This window comes from Syngnathus typhle, linkage group LG4, assembly GCF_033458585.1.
Source record: "Syngnathus typhle isolate RoL2023-S1 ecotype Sweden linkage group LG4, RoL_Styp_1.0, whole genome shotgun sequence".
Classification (NCBI taxonomy): Eukaryota; Metazoa; Chordata; class Actinopteri; order Syngnathiformes; family Syngnathidae; genus Syngnathus; species Syngnathus typhle.
Window position 1 is genome coordinate 13,525,178 of NC_083741.1, and position 22,339 is coordinate 13,547,516.

The window sequence follows — 22,339 nt, forward strand, 5'->3', positions numbered from 1 at the left end:
TGAAGGAAAATACTATAAGATTTCTATGTTTATTTACAGCGTAGTAGATGTACAAAACCATAAAAATACATGCGTGCACACACACACACACACACACACACAGACACACACACACGCGCACACACATCATTTATGACAGGTGAGTAGCTTCTGTTTTACAAGACTTTTCAATGACTTAACTCATTTTACTGTTACCCATAAACATATGCTCTTAATTGTCAGAAGAGTTTAGAGCTGTCTTTGGTTGTTGGTTTACAAAACAAAACAGTGGAGGAATTAAGATGCCCTATTTTCATTTATTCTCTCTGCCTTTTTGGAATTCAGGATATTTTTAAAGTGATTTTCCATAATGTGGAAACGTCTGAAATATGAGTACTATTTGTGAAACATTTTGTCGCTACGGTATACTTCACCTAAAACTTTTTACATCATGTACAAAACATTCTTAGGGATAATTGCTTTTTGTGGTTCCACTACTTCCTTTGTAGTGCTAAAGTTCCCAAGAACAACATTTGTGCTATCATTGTTTCTGTCATTGTGTATTTCTGTCACTTTTAAAAGTAGCCTATGTTAAAACTACATACACACTATTTACAATGTCACTGAGTTTCAGTATGTTTACTTTGCTACTCACTCAGAACGGCATCAGCAAAAGTTTCCTAGTGTTATAATGAGCGAATTGAGCAATATTCAATTAGATGAATACAGATAAGATGAAAATACAGAAGGCTCGTCAAACATCATAATGAGACGTATACGTCTAAAAGTAGGTTATACAGTTAATGTAGTCGCTCTGTTTTATACCAACACAAAGTGGCAGAAATGATTCTGATGCTCTATCAAGGACAGAATATGCCCCCACTAAAAAGTCCAGTTCAAAGGTCTGCACCCTTCTTTCATTTCTTTTCAGGATTGCTTGCATCGGTTACGTGATCCACCTCAATAGTAAGCATATAACATTGGAACCGGACAAATACTGGGGGCTTCTTTAACTATTCATCAGCACTCCCTTACGGACGGAGGAACCTCAGGACTTTGGAGCGCAGGAAGCGAATGAAGGATTTGGGGAACATTTCTCGGGATTCTTGTGCCGTGTAGTTGAAGAAGTTTTGCGGGTGTGCCAAAACATCGAACAAGGCCTTCATGAGCTTCTTGTCCTAACATAAGATCACAGGGAAAAATTAAAGTCAATGCTGTGTGTGCTCTAGTGACACAAATAATATGTAGCATTAGATGTATTTCACACAAAAAATATATACATTTTGGATAATTGACCTGCTCACGTCACTAAATGAACATATATTGTCAAATGAATCCTTTCTGATCATAACCTTGCAATTATTTTTTTTTGGAAACAGTATTTTGCGTGTTGGCTGCTATTAGATACTTCACGATGTGGTCAGTGTGTGCATTTTAATATTTCAGCTTCATGAGCGAACAAGAGGCTACTTCATCTTGAATTTGTGGTGGGCCTCTGGAGAAGCTGGCGGTGTGGTGCTGCTCCAAACCAAAACATGTTTGTTCTTGTGGCTTGTACGGGAGGGCAGCTACAGTTTGCATGGATGTCTTCATCCTCATGAGAATAAGCACTAAAAAATTGCAAAACCTAAACTGAAACATGATTTCTATATTATTATTATCATCATTATGACTTAAATTCTGACTAATTTTCTTTTCACTTTGCCCAAACCATTGGGACGAGCAGATGCTTCTTGTAGTTCTATCTGTTTCCAAGAGAGGGCAGTGCTCACTTAGACAAACAAACAAACAAACAAACAAACAAACAAACAAAAGAAGTATAGAAAAGTCTCTCGGTTCTCAAACTTAATACTGCCTCACACAAAGTGGAGGTTTTTAATTCCTAAAAAATGTTTTTAACATTTAGTTAGCCACATAAGACTGTGCAGTTTGAACATTAACACTGATTAAATATGTGAAAATAAAACACTGATTTTGTAATAACAATCATTCCATTAAGATTTACTGTATGTACAAGTAAAAATAAATATTGTCCCTAAATAAAATGAAATTTAAGTTCTCAAAAAAACTAAAAATGTGAATGTACTGTACATAAAAATTCAATACAACTGAACTGTGAGGGGAAAAATCTTTGTATGTATACCTTGAGAATCTCTTGATGGTTCTCAGATGCATATAACCTCCCGTCCCTTACGATGTCCTCTATCAATTCTTGATAATCCTCTAAAATGAAAAGTCCATTGAGAAAAGTAGGTCATAAAGAGCATCAAAGTATAGCAAGAATAATTTACACACATATAGGGTGGGACAAGAAATGCATCATTCTCTCTCTCTCTCTCTCTCTCTCTCTCTCTCTCTCTCTCTCTCTCTCTCTCTCTCTCTCTCTCTCTCTCTCTCTCTCTCTCTCTCTCTCTCTCTCTCTCTCTCTCTCTCTCTCTCTCTCTCACCATCATATGTAACATAGGGAACCTGGAAGCCTTTCCCGCTGTTCCCTTCATTGGATCGGAACTGAATCCAGAGCCTCTTGGAGCGAGAGGTGAACGCAATGGGACGCTCGTATGTCTGGCACGTTTCGTAGGTGGTCACAGAGTTTAACAGAGCTGTAAAATTCAACCATACGGCACATCAAGCACACATGCACAAGATAAACGTACTGTACACTATCATTCAAATGTCGTTAAGATGATAAAACACTCTTTTCTGTAGTGTCAAATATTCCTTCTTATTGTACTAGATTAAACAAAGTTTAAGACATTGTGGGACTAGACTGACACGAAATGACTCACCGCTTTTTCTCATGACTAAGTAGTCTCCACACTCATCCTCAATTGGCAGGAAGATTTCCGGCACCACAATAAGAATCCTGCGTTTAGGAGGCGGATTGATGGTCCACGTGCATTCCACGTTAGCGGGGTAGTTGCCGGGATAGTTGGGCGACTCGATGTAGCCAGTGAAGTCTCCCAGCTCACCTCCACACTGTCTATCTGCGAAACGACAAAGCTTGGTCAACTCCTTGGAATTGTTCCCACCGTCCCAATGCTTGATGGTGTACACACATACTTTTGCACTGCATGATGCTAGTGGAGCCATCAAAGTCAGTGGAGGTGTTTCCAGGGCAGGCAGTGCAGTAGTTCTGACCAAACTCCACCTGAAAGGTACCGGTCGGGCAGCGGATGCAGCGATGTGTTGTTGTGTTGTAGTAATGGCCGGGAGAGCACTGAACTACAAAGAAAAGAACACGCATGTTACTCAATCGAGTTGTATCATTGTTTTCAGAGGTGTCAAATGAAATAAATTGTCTTGCAAATGAGGAAAAGCATAGAATAAGAAGCAACGCACCTTTGGTCTCACACTCTTGAAAGGTGACGGCACCACTGCGCTTGGTGACCAGGTTACCTCCACAAGGGAAGCAGGTGGTACGTCCCACTTCTGGCTGGTACGATCCCAGGGGACACACCAAACAAGGGGTGAAGCCATCTTGGGAGAACTGACCCGGGGGGCATTGACCTGAACACATACACACTTCATAAGTTTAGCATGAACTTATTCCTGTTTTGGATTGATGTGTTGCAATTGCTTCTATGAAAACAAGAGAGCAGACGTTGGCGGGATAATCATGTTTTGTTTCGTTTTTTTATCTCCAATCACATCACACGTAGTAGCTGACTAATACAAAGTAGGCGCCTCTGGGAGTATACAGATAAATCTTGTTATTTAGTCTGTCAGGGGAGATGTGGATTTAAGCTATGGCATCACGCCACACGCTGAGCGCGATAACGACAAGCAGGGAGACCAAAACATGGGGGCTCGCCCTCGTCGTTTATTCCCAAAGAAGATAATAAGTTCACCGCAAAACTCGACTTCTTTGGTCTCACACAAAGCAGAGAATTTTTGACAGCGCATCCTTATCGAGGCACCGTCGCATCCTGTGTGGTTTCTCATCATGAAAAAGTTTGTTACAAGCTCCCTTTTGTATTGTTTACTGTAAACTTCCATTCGTTCACATTATCAAGTTGTCGAAATCTTGAATGCACTTCAAGGCCAGAATTCTAATTTTGGGTTCTGTTCGAAAGTACATCATAAGTACTTTCAAGGAAAATGAAAAATAGAATGTAATTTTCATAACTTTAATTTTACTAATGTGCAGAGCACTTCCAGTGGCGTCTTTTTTTGTTACGGTTATGACAGAGAGAACGAGTATTGTAATAAAATGTGTTCAACAATAACCTTCACCTGTTCACTTTTAATTTTAAAATATTTTTTGAATAGCATTAACTCAGCCTGTAAGCCAGTTTTCGTTATTCACATTCTTTTACATATTCCACATTTGTACCTCCGCACTCTGAGATGTTTCGAGCTCCGGCCACTTTGGCGACGTCCCTTCCTTCCGGGGCGGGACACACCTCGCAGGACATCTGGCCCTCCTCGTCCTGATATGTACCAGCTGGACACGTCACACACCTCCCTTGCCCGCCATCAAAGTACGTGCCAACACTGCAGCTCACTATTGGACAGGTGGGAAGTGACATTGGTATTTAACACATCCGTGAAGAACCTTGCTAAAAAAAAAAAAATCTAACTTGTCATGCTTGTGTTTATTTGACAAGGTGAATGTTTTGTCTTGTGGGGGGGGGGGGGGGGGGGACACACATCCCCTGAATAAAAATAGCCTTGTAATGTGGCATCTTGGTGCTTATGTACCCGAGCTGGTGTCATCACAAAACAAAAACAAATAATTAAAAGAGTCAATGCTAAATGTTGTCTGTACTTGTAATTAACACCCATTTAAAAGCCAGATCAGTATGTGGCGTGTCATTAGAGCCATGAGAGGGCAGGCCAGACAACAAATAAACCAGTTTGCCCTGCGGCCTCACAAATCAAACAGGCCTGACAGCACTGCGGATTTACGCCATAAACGCAGCACTTCAAGTGTGTAACAAGAACATAAAATTAAAGCAAGCCAGACTTCAGCAGCACAGCAGTCGCCTTAAACGGAACCTGACGGTGACGAAGGCCGTTATCTTTAAATCGCACGCTAATTCCCAACAGATTTTCACATTTTAACACAGCAATGACGAAAGGAACATACGGCATGATAAGTGCGGGTTTATTTGAAAGCAGCCTCTGTTTTCCAGCAACAAGTACTTTTTGCTTCTGGTATAACTTTGGGAACTTGATGTTCCAAGGAACCCGGCCGGCGCAGTCTCAAAACATTGGGGGAAAATAGCACACTTTAATTATCTCATCCTGACAAGTGACATTGTGGAAAGCCGCTTCAGCATTACAATACATCCTTGACATCCAGTTCAGGTTCCACGTATTGATTAGTAAGAAGATTTAAATAGTCACTGCTTCTAATCAATTTATTTCTGGGTGCATTTGGGATATAAATTGCCCCTAACCTCTGTAATTTGTCAGGGAAAACAATGACTAGGCGCCACCTTCCTTCCGCATGAGCCTACACATACAGACATGTGAAGTGAACGTATGCATGGTCTCCTTCATATTAGCTAACGTATGATGCAAGACACTTCAGCCCATCCTGTAAACAACTGTCAAGGGGACATAAAAATGTACAAAAGCGCGTCGTCGGGCCTTCAAGAGCCGACGCAAACCTGATGCCAAATGCATTCATGTAAAAAGCAGAGAGACAAAAGGGCTGCGGGCCTCGCCACAGCTGCCTCCCACTCCTTGATGGAGCTCGGCTGCTGTGTGTCGCCAAATGACGTTTAATGTCGCCGTAAGCGCCCCAAACACAGAAGCAAATCAAAGAGCGCCTTTCCCTCTTCTTATCTCTTAAAACGCTTAATTAAAGGGACCCTTTGCTTGGGTTCCTCCCATTCAGACTGATGCCTGTAATTAATTTAGGAACCACTGTGTGTTATTCTTAAGAACCCGACTCGAGACGCTCCATGGTCACAAAGGCATTAATTAATTACGTGTGGTTCAGCAAATTGTTCAATTTTCCCCTTTGAACGAAAAAAGAAATATATCTATAATTCTCTCAAGAGCGGTTCAATTTTTGGCAGGCCCATTGTTTACCGTGAAAGAGCATGAGGAGCCATCATCGTATTGTCCGAACAGCTTTTATTTGACAGAGGAAAGGAGTGAGAGAAGAGACAGAGTGAGAGTGAAAGAAAGAAAAAAACCTTGAAGCCTTTCAAATGCAAAGAGCGCTTCCATAGAGTCCTCCAATTGATGGCCCCAAAGAGGTTTAAAAGACCTTTCACCTCTATTCAAGCCCTCAGTCTTTGCCCACTTGATGACATAGGAAAACACTCGGGTATCACAGTGGTAAGGAGCTGAACCCAATAAAAGGGGTCAGCTTTCTGAATCCCCCCATTCTGCTCGGCCCAATCGCTGCTCGCGCCCATCAGGCCGGGCCCAAACAGCTGATGCTAATTGATTCCCATGGTGTGGCTGAAGTCACTTCTCTTTAGCAGTTTAGTGGCTGGGGGTCATGCAAAGTGGCCCCAGCTGGGGGGCACTTTGGATGCAGGAGGAGAGCGGGGGGGGGGGCGACCAGCAACACTCAAACTGCCAGCTTGAATCAACAGGACTTCCTAAACAACTTAAAACAAACAAGGGGGAGCTCATTTAGTCATTTTTCGATACCGTATGTAATAGTTAACCCTAAACCTTCAAACGACGCCACGGTGATCACAACAAAACCAGCTCAAAGGATGAATGCAAATGAAGACGAGCACAACGAAAGTGAAAGTGCACCTCTACAAATTCACTGGAGGCCGCCTCGTGTTGGAGCGCCTCATCGCTCCGAGTGAGCTTTTCAATGAAAGGCACCAAACTGCGGAGCTAAGCCAAAGTGGAAGGGGGGGGGGGGAGTAGGAGGGGGAAATATAGCTCCTTTAAAGAGCTGGAGGTTAAGAATGCCTTTCACTCACCCCCACTCCACCTCCGCCACCACCTCTTTTCTCCTAAATTACAAGTCCACCCCTGCCATGGCCAATAGACTGCTTAATGTTGACCTGAAAACTTGACAGCTGCCTAGCTCATAGAGATTAAGTAAACATCAGCACCACAAATTAGAAAGTCATTGAAATAAATCGACACCTTTCCCGATAACACAAAGTATATAGGTAGGATTGTTGGGAAGGCGTCTAATACTGCTTTCTATGCGAATTTTTTCATAAATGTGGTCTCTGCGCACACTCATGGTCAACAATGAGGCGCTCTAAAGCATCTATGCCCAGCCCAAAGACATTATTTTTTTCAATTCTTCCCTGCAGTCATACATTCACAGACAAAAACAAAGCACTATATCTCCAGTCAGCGGACCATCTGAAGTAAAGTTGTATTTTTTGGCTTATAAACAGGTTGGGCATCTGTTCCCCTTTCAGTCATGCTGATGAAAGTACAATAAACACAGTCGAAAGTAATTAAGTAGAAAATAAAGTGGAACGCTAACTCACCACACCTCCTGCCCATCAGCACCTGTCCGGCCACGCAGTGTCCTGCCGCTTCCGACGGCTGCGCCAGATTCTTGGCCAGCTCGTAGTCCGAGCCGGCAAAGTGCAGGTGGAACTGCTCCCGGTTGATGGACTTCCTCAGGGTACGGATGGTCTTCCTAAGCCTTTTCTCAGAGCGCCGTCTCACGCAGTTCAGGTCGCAGCCCTCTGCTGAGAGAAGAGCGAGATACCACAACTGTCTCCGGGAGGGGAGGAAAGGTGTCGCTTTTGTGATTGGTGTCAACTGATCCCTTTTTGCATGCAAATATGGACATGCATGGAGACAAACACCCTCAGGATACAAACACACTCTTGGACAGGAATAGGTTGTGTCGTTAAACTCCAAACATGAGATGCTAGAGCCCCAAACTAGAGCCCACCACCATTGCAACACAAAACAGGAGATACTTTAACAGACAGCAGTCGAAGGAGGAGACAAGGAAGCAAAGTCAGGCAGAAGGCAGGCAGGCAAGCAGGCAAGCAGGCAGGCAGGCAAGCAGGCAGGCAGGCAGGCAGGCAGGCAGGCAGGCAGGCAGGCAGGCAGGCAGGCAGGCAGGCAAGCAGGCAGGCAGGCAGGCAGGCAGGCAGGCAGGCAGGCAGGCAGGCAGGCAGGCAGGCAGGCAGGCAGGCAGAGACCAACCTGTTACCTCCTCTAGGTTCACATCCAGTTCAAACTCGGCGGTGATGGACGAGCCGTCCTCTTCGCCCGCTTTCCTGCCGTGGCGGCTGCGCCCTCGGTGCGCCGACGAGGTGCAGCGCAAGCTCACGTAGCTGAACTGAACGTTCTCGGTGAAGAGAAACCTGCTGTCTGTAGACAGTGGGAGAGCACGGCCCCATCAATTGGCAGACAATCAATAAACGGGATACAAATTGAGGCGGAATGGGACGTCCTCGTCGCCATTATGTCACAACGCTCGGATAGGTTTAGTGGCACACAGAAGCCCTCTGCAAGAACTCAAATATTCATACCACGTGTTTTTAACGGCCTGGGCTCAGAGTGGCTTGTAAAGAAGTCTTGCGCTAATTCCACCCTCGCTTGTTAGTGGCTACGCAGAGACCGTCAGGACAAATCAAACCACATCACTTGGCCCACAAATTTCCTTCACATATGCATCTGCTTTTCGGCTTTGTTTTGAAGCAGCCCGTGTGCTTGCTTGATCTTCTTTATAGAGGGAAGCTCACAAATGTTCTGACTTCTTGGTAGAACCAAATGTCTTTTGAAGCAACAAAGCTCTGAGTTGTTGTCATTTTAGCCGTTATATTTTATTTCACGGGGAGTCATTCGTATATACATATATTTTGTATTTTGGTTTATGGGAGATTTAGTCTGTTTGTTTGATTATTTGTAGGATACAAAATAGTGTTATACAAGGTGCATAATGACTGCATCCCATTTTTTTACTCATGTTTATCACTCTTTTTTTTTTGTCCGCTCATAATTTTGGAGGAATCCTGTATTTCTCCAGCCCCACTTTCGAAGGGCCAATTAGGTTACCAAAAGTCCTTCCGTGCCCAAGTTGAGTGCACTTGTGTTGTATTGTTGCACCGTGTGTACCTGAGCGTGCTGAGTTCAAGCTCTCCCTGAGTCGCTCCTGGCTTCTTTTTAAGTTGCACTTGGTTGTGCCCGACTTGAATGTCGCTGTGGTCTTAATGCGAGGCACGCCGAACATCTCTGGAGCTACAGGGAGGGGGACAAAAAAGAAACTCTTGTCATTTTGATCAAAGTAAACATCCAGTGAAAACACCCAATCTTTGAATCGCCCACCGCCTGTGTTTTGTACTTGCCGAAGCATTGCAAGCCACTGTTGTTCTTTTGCGCGTCAGCCAAGCAGGGCAGGGGCATTCCACAGGTCACAGTGTAGGAATCCTCCGTCCCTGAAAAACACACACAAGAGGCCGCGGCACAAACAAAAGTTAGGGCCACAAAGCCAAGTGAGCAGCATGTAGGAACACGATGCGTCTGTCTGCGGAAGGATGTTGACGTCTATTTGCACAACGGATCCCACGCCGGGTTAATGTTTAAATCATGTTTTATAACAACACGACACCATTGAGGTCTTGTTCGCATTCTTGACTGCGGCAGCATGTCATTAAAATGAGGTTTCATTAAATGGGCCAGACTAGTGGTGTTTATTATGATTTTCAAGCAGAAAAGCGTCGACGTGTACAGATTCGGTTATCTTGTGAGTGCGTGCATTCATTTGCTATCCTTGATATCGAGCTAATGGTCCATGCAGTAGTATAGTCTTGGTCCACACTAGTAGCACCACAGTGCATCTTCTAGAAACTCTTTCCAGAAGAGTGGAAACTGTGGATGGATGTTGCAGGTGGAGCTTTTCACTTCCTGTCCATGCCAGGTGTCCCAATTCTTTTGTCCACATTGTGCGGTTAAATGTTTTTTTTAGAGTGCAGCTTAGCCTCCGAGTTAACTTGAATGAAACAGTCAAAAGCAGGGTTGTGGGTTTTGTGTGTGTATGCGTGCATGCGTGCGTGCGTGTGTGATCTTACTTTTGTGGCATTATTAAAGGCTGTAGTGTGGTAGTGAATGGAAGAATGAGAAATCCTTTTGAACGGCATACAATATGAAACAGATGCAGGAAGTGTTGCGTGGGCTACAAAGGTTAAGCCATCAAGGGTGGCACTGAAGTCAAAAATCGGCATTTGAGTGCCTTTCGAAGCAGACATACATGTTTTTGTTTCAAGAAATTGGTCACAGCTTCGCAGTCATTACAGAATTGCAGGGCATTTTTTGCACAACACACACATATAAGACATGAAATTTCAAAAGATCTATGCATGCATGTAAGTTGTAACATACGTAATTGTGCCAAACCGCCATAAGTGGAAACAAGTGATCTCAGAAAAAGTGTACCATTGACGGTAGAGTTGGATGATTCAAATTAAATGATGATTTCAATCAATTTTTTTTAAAATAAGACAATAAATGTATTAAAAAAAAAATCTGAGATTTTGGTGCTTGAATTTTTCTCCAATTCTGGAATTATACGAATAGCAGTGACGAAAATGTGACCTCTTTATTAAGCGGTGGGCCTGATCCAACTCACCACTGCTGATATGAACTTGTGACTGGCACGTCAGGAAGCAGCGGTCACCTCCCTCCTGCTTGCTACAGTTCAAAGTGGGCTTGGAGGCAGCTTTCACAGGTGGTAAACCCTCTGCCTCTAGATAGAAACCACAATAAAACTCCAAGGTAAAAGAGGACAAGGGGGCAAAGAGGAAGAGGAACCCAATTTCTGGACAGCGTCAGCAGCATGGCTCTGATTATTTTACAACCGCACATGAGAAACTGAGCGAGGGCGAGCGCAAGAGAAAAGAGAGCAGAATTCAAAGTATCTCCTGTTTTTGTCCCACACTCCCTCGGTCTTCCAAAAATGTCATACATACTTTGATTTGGTTAAAAATAGCATCTTATCGTGCAGAGGAGGCATTGACTCACCAATACAGTCCTTTTTGTTCCAGTGGAGCTTGTAGCCAGGGTTGCAGGAGCATTCAAACCCACCCTGGGTGTTCTCGCAACCCTGCTCACAACCGCCATTGTTCACGCTGCATTCATTTATATCTAAGAGGAAAGAGTGGAAGTTAGCTCAAACTGAGAGTTGCACAGAATATTTGCATCCAAACGTTTAAAGATTCGCAATTTTTGAGGGTTATTGTGCATTTCAGCGTACAATATCGCAAACATTTTGCGGAAAATGCCTGCTCCCCTGCACGTTGACGTGCCTCCTCCTTCACCCAGCCTAATCTCACCTCCGCAGTGGGCCAGTCCGTACATGGTGTAGCCTTTGTTGCACAGACACTGGAAGCTACCGAGGGAGTTGACGCACGTGTGATCACACGTCCGCTCAAAGAAACATTCGTCTATATCTGTAATCATAAACCAATCACATGACATAAAAGTTCATGAGGAGGGATTTCCCATCCGCGCAGACAAACAGGTGCATTCGAGTGAATGCTCAAATGGCTTTGGCGATAATTACAAGGGAGAAGAAAGTCAGATTTTACTGAGAGGCTGTGCAGCCTGGCATTACATGACACATCATAAACTTGCTGGGATGTAAAAGGTGATTTCGATTGCATCCTAACACAGAATGTGATAGAGAATGAAAGTGATAAGTGTTGTCTTACTTCAAAATGACTTAATCAGTCTGAATAGAATTAGATACCGCTGATATGTATTTTTGTCCCACACAAAGCAGCAAGGTGCAGCAAGGTGCAGGTGGTACCTTGACACGAGCGTTCATCAGTCAGCAGCTTGAAGCCTTTCCTGCAGTTGCACTCAAAGCTGCCGATGGTGTTCCTGCAGAAGTGATCACAGCCTCCGTTTTGAAGCTCACACTCGTCGATGTCTGCCGGCAAAAGTGTATGCAAAGCATTTGAGGATTTATTTCACAATCTTGAAGCTCACATAGCTTGTCCTAAGATCACACCATCTCAGCAAGATGACAAGAGTGGCAGCTGCGTGGCTGATCTGAGAGGCGGACAGACCTTTGCAGGTTTTAGCATCGGGCTGCAGTGTGAAGCCAACGGGGCAACTGCAGCGAACGCCCGTCGATGTGTCTTTACAAGTGCAGTCGCAGCCGCCGTTGTTGACTGCGCAGGTCTCTGCAAGGACGACACATAATATGCAAATGTATGGAAAAGATGAAATCCCGTAATAGACACAACAAGTTTGATGATGGACAAGATGTGAGTATCCAAACAACAGTGGAAAGTTTTCCTATTTGTATTTATCAGTATGTGAGTTATTGTGCATGTGTTTTGTTGTACCCTGGATTCCATGACGAAGATTTGGTTTAATGTTTACACTTCCATTCCAATTACTTTTCTACATTTAGTAGACTGGTTTCTTTGTTGATGACTATATCTTCTAACTTTCTTTCATGTTGACTTTTCTTTCTACTGCTTGTCATAATGGAGAGGCAAACTCACGTGCAAAGCTTTTTGAGCATTTATTCCATATCCTTGAAATCCAATTTAAATTGAAGTAAAAGTTTCCGCTTTTTTCTCACTTATAAGACAATTTAACAAACTAGTAGGAACACAGTGTTACTAGTAAGGGCAAAACGGTGCACACTTCAAAATATGTGACTACGAGTGACATTCTAAATACTACTACTTAGTACGTACTTATTAGTACTGCACAAATATCAACCAGTGCCTGCTTTTCCCTCTCTGGTAACACGTAGATGTTCTACTTGTATTTTAAAGTTGTCCTACTAATGAGGACACGGCGTGTACTGGTACATGGACCTTACATCACTTGAATATTTACCATTTTTTCCGGACTAAAAGTCGTTACTTTTTGCACAAGCGTTGAACCCTGCAGTTTATAGTCCAGTCTGCCTTATCTATGGATTTTCCATGGTTTTGGTGATATTGTATAGTTTGTGGATATTCTCTTATATATGGAAATTAAGCATTAAAACATCTGCGCCTTATAATCCAGTGCGTTTTATATATGGGCAAGATTTTCCCTGAATTTGCAGCTTATGTTCGGGTGCGGTTTATGGTCCAGAAATTACGGTACTCATACTGCATTATAATTTACAGCACTAGTAGAAAATTGCAAACATGCTCAAATTTGGTCCATGAATCTTAATATTGTACTAGTAGGCCAAATTTGGTATTTACCAGCATTGAAAAAAACAACAACTAGTAATTACCTAGACATTTTACTAGTGCACTTAGTTGTATTACTAGTGAGGATAAAATGTATACCAGTACATAAAACTGAAGCTGGATATTAAGAATATAGAATACATGCTCAAACGGCTTTCCAGGATAGCACTGTGGTTGTGGTTGACTAAAATGTTCATGTTACGCATTGTCAATGATCTTTGGAACCACTCGAAGCTGTCCTCGCAAAGAACACATTGTAGAGTCAGTGGACATAACATTAGGCATACCAGCGCAATCTGATAAGATTCAATGAGCTCCAGAATGGTGAAAAAAAATCTGCCTTTACAAAGACAACCAAAAATGTATCCCGCCGGGTAATCTCCAAATAAGTCAATGTGACTGAGCGATTGAACAGTATTTACCAAATGTATTGTACTGGATTAATAATTGTATACAACACGGTTTAAAAACGTATCAATTCACTCTTCGCATAGTACTAGAGGGAACCCGTACCACTAGGAGTAACACACTTTAAAAATCATGTGAATTATTATTTTGAGTGTCATGTTAATGACTCAAGGATTTAATTCATACGCACATGCTGGTTGTTATATGGCCTAATCTTTATGTGATCTTTTTTTCCCCCATCAAAATCTTGTCCCGGTATTCATACAACTGCTTGGTTTTACAAACAAACAAAAATAAAGTGCCACTCGTCCATTCATCTCCCAGAATTGATGCGCATTCATACGAAGCATTTGGTAAAGTACGTGAAAATGCAATTCAACAGATGGAAAAGCATGTTACATAATGCAACATTATTTATTTTGAAGTCAATAACGCTCCCGGCTTCAAGAAAAGTACTACATAGTTTCAAAATAAACACATGCTGTTTTATGAAACAGTTTCACCACAATTTCTTAAACCAGATTGTGGCCTATTCAGGTGACAAACAATAAACAAGCATAAAATAGTTTGAGGGTGACTATTAGATATGCCAAATTAGGTGGAGTGAGACTGTAATTAAACTGGCGAGCTTTTATTTGGAAGATTGATTATCTTTGTTGACAGTTTTGACTGTCTGAAATCGATTCCTCCTGTTTCACATTTTTTCCTAATGAAAATATTGTTTTGGATTACGTACCATTCTATTTTACTCAGACTGGAATGGATTAATCGCGAAAACCGAGGTTCTACTGTGCAGTATGACAGATTTCAACTATACGAACACAGGTGTCAAACTTAAGACTCGGGGGCCAGACCCGGCCATCCACATTTCCCATGGCCCACTAAAGCAAATTATGTGTGTCCACTTCATATTTCTTTCTAAAAGCTGCACCAAAGTTGCAAATATTCTTCACTTTTGTTTATTTTGTGATATTGCATTTATTTTATTTCTAAACCAGTTATGCATCAATTTGTTGTGTATATATATATATATATATAATAATATAATAACAATGAGGCGATTATTCATTTATATGGTTTCAGTCACAACAGCCCTCTACAGGAAACCATAACTACAATGTGACCGGCAAAGCCCCCAACTTAGAGTGAGCAACAGCTACTAATTAAATGATTATTTGACCATAAACCCCATAGGGGGCATTTAATGAAGTGCTGCCGTTGTTTGATTTACAGTTGCTTATGAACTTGAAAGAGCTCATATGGCAGCCACACATTTAGCAAAGTTTTATGACTAACATGTAAGGAGTGACCTGAAAATCAGTCAAATCCAAAGTGTCGAGACAAGGCTTTCACACTCGAGCCTTCCCAAATGGAAGGAAAATGTGAAATGTACCACACTGTCACAAGTGCATATTTTTCAGGGGAGAAGCAGTGGGCGAGACGGTGAGTGTGCAGCCATTTCACAGTTTGCTCAAAAGGCTGAGGAATGCTCTGGTTTACTAGACATTTCGCCTCTTCAACGCCCAGCACTTCCTGGCAGCTCCGCATGCCATCGCACAAGCCAATGGACTGACGTTCAGACTGCTATATTACCCATCAGAAGCCTCCGCTTGACCCGTTTGTCCACCTCGGCGAAGGACGTGGCGTTGTGGTCCGACGACTCTGTGGTGGCCTCGTCTCGCTCTGCGACACAAAGCTCAAAGCTTAGGGCACACAGTCACTCGTCACACATACTGCTTGGGCATAAAAAAGCAAGTCACGATGAGCACTAATTGCCATTCCACTCACACTGCAAACATGGACTATGGATTGGAAAAGTCTACACACCCCTGTTGCCAGGCTTTTGTGAAAAAAAATGCGGTTACATCCTCCTAACTGTGGCAGGTAGTTGTGTTCCGATTCAACCCATCATATTTAGGATTATGCTACTATTATTATTATTATGCTTTACATATACACACACCGCACACACACACACGCACACACACTATAACAACACTGATGTCCGTGTTCATCACCCAGCATGTTTACACTTGCACTTTTTGGCTCTGTGTGTGCCGCTATCTCAGCACAGCGGGAGACCCAATTTGGAAACAAGTCTGCAAAGATGTATGCTTGGACCTCACACACACACACACACACACACGCACACACACACACACACACACGCATAACAGCCGCCACGGTGGAGCAAAGATATCACCTGATATCTGCAGCCTGATCCTTATCCTTCATGGTCCACTCAGAGAGCTTTTCCCCGCTACCATGTTTTCATTCATTCATCAAAATAAGCTCTGCTTGACTAAAGAAACAAAGTTTGAAACTAAGCCGGCCCCCAGCCTGTGCCTTCGTCGACTTGCGGTAGAGTTTTCGTTCTATTTTGACAGGAAGTATGACAAAACATACTAAAAACTATTTTAACAAGCAGTTTTGCCCTGTTAATTCTCCCCTGTGTAGGTCTGAGGTTGGAAAAGATCCTTAGCTTCACTCGCAATATCTGTTTTTATAGCTGCACCATTCCACCAAATGGAAATGTTCTGGATGCCTTTTGTACAACTTCATACACATTCACCCAAAATGAATGTTGACATATTTGGTATCTTTGGAAAGTACTGTATGTAATATCCAAAGAAAATGTACTCGTTTGCATCTACATAGTCTGCATAGCATGAATTCACACTTGACTGACTTTCAAGGAGGTCTGCGCGCTTTTTATAGCTTAAACACCGACTATAATGAAGTATTCATCTTTAGGGAGTCGTGTAGAAATTACAGCTTTGATGATTTGTCGGTTCTTGGTCAAGTTTAGTTCACTGAAATATTAGAAACTTTAACCGCAGAAGGTTGTTGTGACTTTTCTTTTAATATGCTGATTTTAAGTTTAAAACAAATGACCAACATTGTTACGTTTGTCAAGGCAGATTTTTCAACACCTTTTGTATTGGATCGAAGACTTTATCAGAGGCGAGTGGTCAAAGTTATAGATGGTATATAGTATAATGCAGTGTACTTGAAAACATAATTCTAATTCCTTATTCTGAGTTGTGGGGATCATATTAAACATTGGAACACTAAGGATCAAACTGTAGACACTTGGAAAGCCTTCTGAGCATTGATTAGATATCCTTGACATCGTACCCATGTACTGGTATAGTCTACAGTACAAAAGAGCTGCTTTGATTGGTCATGCTTGAAGTCAGTTCTAACCACTCCTACAGGTATGTGGGCGAGAACGTGGGTGTGTGTGTGCATGTGCGTGTGTGTGTGTGCATGACATACCCAAACATGAACATAAGGCTAAAAGACTTACCAACACAAGACCTCCTGTCAGGCTGCATGGTGTACCTGACGTGACATTTGCATATGGGGCCATTATCTGTGTCCTCGCAGGTGTGCTGGCATCCCCCGTTGCCATGGTTACACGTCACTACGGGGTTCAACAAAAGCAACTATGAGCCACACAGTCAACGATTTGAAGACCTGTAATGTTTTTACGTGTGTGTGTGTGTGTGTTTGTGGTGTAGGGAAAGCTTCACACGTACAGATGCAACCTTGCTGGTTGCGCGCCAGCTCGAACCCCGGGCGACACTCACAGGCCACGCCCCCCTTGGGTGTCTCTTTGCAGATGTGGGCGCAGCCGTGCTCCTTATTCATACAGTTGAGGCCCTCTGGGATGCACAGAGGAACACAATGAGACTCTCGAGATTCTACAGTGAACGAGCAGCTCTGCACACAAGGCAGTCATACTGAGAAATTAGCACGGGTCTGATTGTTCTCACGTTTTGGAAATATCCAAAAGCATTAGCTGTCATGTTATTTTAAACTAAGAAAATACAGTGGTGATGCCTTAAACTACATGTGTAGATCGTATTGTGATGCAAATCATCTTTTCCCATTGAAATGAATGGACATGACATTAATCAGTTCCTGTCAAAAGTTCAACAAATAATTCTTATGTGTAATAGAGACATAAAGTAGCACTCCAAACTTATACTTATGTCTGATTTATATAAACATATTCATTAAAAGAAATTCAACACTTGCACACTTTGGCCACCTGGGGGCAGTATACAACCAGCAGACGAATATAAGCGCAAATATGGATCCCACTTGAAGTCGAAGTCATGCCTCTTAATAGTAGCCAATCATATTGCACATCCTTAAAATGCTGAGAACAACGTTATTTAGGTTAAAAATTGGACCGACCCAAGACGGGTTAATTTAACCCAACTTCCTGGGTCAGTCCAATATTTACCCTAGATAACGTTGTTTTTAACTCAACATTTTAAGGGTGTGCAATATGATTGGCTACTCAGTTTTAAGGCTGCAGCCGGGCGTCTCTTGCAATCAAGCGAAATTCATAGTGACGCTTCATTGAGACGTCTTAACTCTTCTTTCAGCTCATCAGTACAGCACTAATATAAGTGACTCTATGCAGAGGATAAAGAACATATGACTGGGAATACTGTCTGTCTCCATGTTGTGGTCATTGTGGTCTATTATACTATAGAAGGGAAATTAGTGTGAGTATTTAGTTAAAGGACTGAAGGCTTTTGTCAATGTATGGTTGGACAGTAAAATTACTCGTGATGAATTATTTAATATTTGCCAAACTGCTGCTTAGTGTAAAGTGTGTTGAGTTGCGTTCACTGCCACTGTAAAGGGTGAATAAGCCATTCCAGAGGACACAGTCAAACGGTCCTTGCGTGCGCTACCGGGCTCCCTTGATGCTTTCAGCTGGAAAATGAGGTATGGAGCATTTGTAAAGATGGGTCACAGCTGAGCGGCCAGGTCCTCTGGATTTAAAAGGCCTGTCGGGACCCGATGGAGTGGAGAGCACAAAGGCGCTCCAGTGTGATGTGTAACACAGAGCACACAGAGGCGAGTGTTGCACATATTAACTTGTTTTGTTCTCGGTGATGCAGACATCCTTTTTCCCACAGCGTGTTGCCGCTATGGATGAAAAGCGAAGGAGATGGAAGCCAGCTTGAAGCTGTCAGGCCGCATGGAACCCCCGAAGCTTCCAACGTGTATGTGAATTTGTTACTCAGAAGGGGACACAAGCATACTGAAACCTCACTTCAAAGTTTGAATGCTGACGGAAGTGCATGTGTGTACCGAAAGGCATTTGATAGTTTATTCAAGAAACTTGATATAAATAACTTGTCTTGATGGTCACAAAGGCAACCATCTGACTGTTTTACAAATGTCTTTTTTTATCTTTGCAAAAGAGATCAAAATTTGATTTTGGTGGGGAATGCCTGAATATCATTATCTTTGCCTTACACTGTGACATATGAAAAACAACAGCAACAAAAACACCGACAACAACAATCAACAATTTTTTATCTGTTTCAGTCGATTTAAAGTATTTAATTTGAATATATTGAATATATCAAGTTTAAATATATGAAAGCTATGGAGTAAGGGTTCCATTTGCCTCGTGTTGCACACTCACCAACAGAGCGGTGGATGCACGTGTGCTGGTTGTCACTGAGGAAGAAGCCATCCTTGCAGCGGCACTCGTAGCTGCCCATGGTGTTGACACAAGTGTGCTGGCAGCCGCCGTTGTTGAACTTACATTCGTCCACATCTGAAATTCAAAGTCAGAGCCATTCGTGGGTGTCTGCAAACCACGAACCGGGCAGACATTGGTGGCTCGTCAACCGTTTTTTTAGCTGCCCACGGTACATAAAAACTAAAATGAAAATTTGGCGCCAACAATATGCAGTAGAAATAAAAAGAAAGTGTACACACCCCTATAGAAATGCAGATTAAGTTACATCATTTCAAAGCTGCATCCACCATTAACCTACAACTCTGTTGTGTGTCAGATCTTGACATTTTCCAGGAGGGAATAAAAGAAATAAACAACAAATGTAATGTGATTGCAAAAGTGTGCACACCCCCATATAACAGGAAGTATGAATGGGATCAGAATCAACCAGAATCCCATTACAACTCATCTTAAATGTCAGTGAGCATAAAGTGCCTCTGGATAACCCCAAATGATGTTGAGTTGTTTTAGTAGACTTTTCCCGATTTTTTTTCCGCATATGTATTTTGAATTTTTGAATTTTTTTGTGAATAAATTATTAATTAAATGAAGGTGGAAAAATGTCAACCCTGGCATTGTTTAACGTTTCTATATGCAGCCCATTGGTATAAAAACTCTGGACACACCCTGGTTTACATTCATTGGTTCAACTCAATCAACAAATGCAAATCCAGAACATCATTGTTTTGTTGAATACCCCAAACATACGGTTTTTTTTCACCCCCTCTAGCTCATTTCATTTCAGACATAAATATTTATCTGACTTTTCAGACAGCCCATGAACAAAACCAAAACTATTTGTATTAGGTTACATTTTCTCTCTGAGTGTGAGTTTGAAAGCAAGAAAAGAACTCCAGCCTCAGTGTGAGAAAGCTCGCACAGAGCCAACACAAATGTGACGTGTGCCATCAAAATCGCCCCCAGCTGATCTTACCTAAACAGTTGTGACCATCGTGGGCCAAATTGAAGCCGTCGTAGCAAGTGCAGCGATAATTTCCAGGTATATTGTTGCATTCGTGTACACAGCCGCCATTGTACTCCAAGTCGCATTCGTCAACGTCTGGAGAGTAAGCAGTACATAAATCATTGAGGTTGAGCAACAGGAGCACAAGCTAATGATGCTTTGCTATGAAGGGCCGTCAGGGACAAACTGTAATTCCGCAACTCGTGTACACAACTGAAAAGCTCACCCCTAATTGAAACACCCGCATCCACACTACTGTAACACTTCCTCAAACACTACTGAAGCGCTCTCACACACAATCCTAAATAGCTCTCACAGGCAGACAATTAAAATGATCTCATACAAGCTACTGAAATGGGCTCACGCACACAACTAAACGAAATGAACCGCTGAGATCTTTTTGCCAACACACACGCAACTGAAATACACGCGCACAATTTGCTCTTACATAAATGGTCCCATGACACAACCGAAGTGTTCTCACACACGTAACTGAAATGATCTCCCGCACACTACTGACATTCTATTGCTCATAGACACTACTGAATTGCTCTCTCACACATTACTGTAATGCACTCACGCATACCACTGAAACATCTCACACACTACTGAAATGCTCTCATGCACATTCTGAAAGACTAATTCCACCATTGAAACGCTGTCATGCAGACTCCTGAAACACTGTCACCCCACAACAAACTTTCCACACACACTACTGAAACACTCTTATACACACCAGTGAGAGTCTCTAACACTAGCGAAATTCCCTCAAACACAAAACATTTTCACTACTGAGATTCTAATGCGCACTTTTAAACACACCACTGAAACAATTTACAGTAGGAAAACACTCTCATCCCTCTAAAGAATTTCACTCAAATTCACTCATATGCACTAGTGAACCACTGTCATACACACTGCTGAAATACTCCCCGGATAATTTCCACTTGAATAGACTTCAAAAACGCTTATATAGGCTACACACTACTACTGTATTTTTTGAGTGTTTGAGTAGTACGTGTAAGAGGTCACCCTGGATGACGTCCCTGACGCCCCCAGAATAGTGATATGATGCTACGTGCACACATTACCTTCACAGTGTTGGCCGTCTCCTTTAAAGCCTGCTTTGCATGTGCACTTGTATGAGCTCTGAGTCGTCTGACAAATAGCATCTATGTGACAGCCATCACTGCCCTCTGCACATGGGTCTGCTTGGAATTACATACAGCACAGTCAATATGGATTTCAACAAGCATTGCCAGCCGCTGGATGCAAATACGGGGCGGGGGGGGGGGGGCGTATTGCCAAAGTAATCAGGTAAAAATACATGCATTAGAGAAAACGATATATACACATTAGCTTTGCAATCATAAGGTAAACATGGGCAAAGAGGAAAGAAGAGCGCACTCTTGAAAGCGTGCGTAAAGAAGCCGTCTCAAACACACGCGTTCACATACGCGTGTGCGCGCGAGCACAGACAAGCACACACATACATCTACATATGCACACGCGCACGCACGGACACACGCGCACGCACGCCATCGTCCCACCTCGAATCTCTGGAAGCGCAGCACTTTGGCGACTATTTAACAAGAGCAAAAACAAACAAAAGTCCCTTGTAGCCCAAATAGCTCCCATGGTGATACGATCCAAGTTTAGAGGTCTGCTCAAAAGGACGCGTACGCACTGGAGTCGTGACCGAGCGTCCGCCTCATTTTCATTCTAGCCTGTCAATCTGCCTCACAAGGGCCTTTTGAAAAGAGAAAGGAGTGAGTAATAGTGAATGTGTGGGTCTGCCTCTGTATGCGCGTGCGCGTGCGTGTGCGTGTATGTATGCCCGAGGGAGCGAGAATGAGGGCGTGCGCGTGTGCGCGTACATGGGAGTGAGGAGAGAGAGGGAAAGGCTTTTGAAGCGGTGCAGAGTCAAGGTGAAGTATTAACTTGTGCATTACCGGAAGTTGTTTACACAAAATAAAAGCTATAACTGCCCGTTCAGCAAAAATGCTTTTAGTTATGAAAATAATCAATCCACTGTCGGACGTGTGTGTTGTGCCACTTGATAGGATTTGTCTTTGAAAAGCTCCGCAAGCGTTTAATATGCTCACTGCTTTGTAAAATCAGCAATAATAAACTATGAAACTAGAAAAGCAAACATTTAGTGTTAATGTAGCTAACACAATAGCTTTCCACTGGCTAACAGGTTGTTTGCTAATCTAGTTGCAAACATAAATATGGCAATAACGCTGACCTCACGACGCGGTTACTTAGCAACCGTTTTGTCACTCAACCGGAAACTTTAAGCAGTCACAATAAAAAGCCATACGT

The 22,339-nt window shown here is 42.7% G+C and overlaps 1 protein-coding gene across 6 annotated transcripts; it reads right to left on the reverse strand.

Annotated features, from left to right (window-relative positions):
* Window positions 1–15: 15 nt before the first annotated feature.
* Window positions 16–21,810, reverse strand: scube2 (signal peptide, CUB domain, EGF-like 2). Of its 6 annotated transcripts, none has more exons than XM_061277167.1 (23): window positions 21,565–21,810; window positions 21,106–21,225; window positions 19,985–20,110; window positions 18,952–19,086; window positions 17,036–17,161; window positions 16,804–16,920; window positions 15,087–15,176; window positions 11,952–12,068; window positions 11,690–11,812; window positions 11,214–11,330; window positions 10,903–11,025; window positions 10,511–10,627; window positions 9,231–9,320; window positions 9,001–9,123; window positions 8,086–8,253; window positions 7,410–7,613; window positions 4,313–4,483; window positions 3,319–3,486; window positions 3,040–3,201; window positions 2,766–2,963; window positions 2,427–2,579; window positions 2,123–2,202; window positions 16–1,157 (listed from the first exon to the last, which is right to left on the reverse strand). In XM_061277167.1, the coding sequence occupies exons 1-23, from the start codon at window positions 21,650–21,652 to the stop codon at window positions 1,011–1,013; spliced, it is 3,063 nt and encodes a 1,020-aa protein (XP_061133151.1). In that variant the 5' UTR covers window positions 21,653–21,810; the 3' UTR covers window positions 16–1,010. The 6 variants fall into 6 exon arrangements, with proteins under 6 accessions (XP_061133151.1, XP_061133150.1, XP_061133149.1 ...); XM_061277166.1 differs by having other exon boundaries at window positions 7,410–7,616; window positions 21,106–21,222; window positions 21,565–21,809; XM_061277165.1 differs by having other exon boundaries at window positions 7,410–7,616; window positions 21,565–21,809.
* Between the last annotated feature and the right edge of the window lie 529 nt (window positions 21,811–22,339).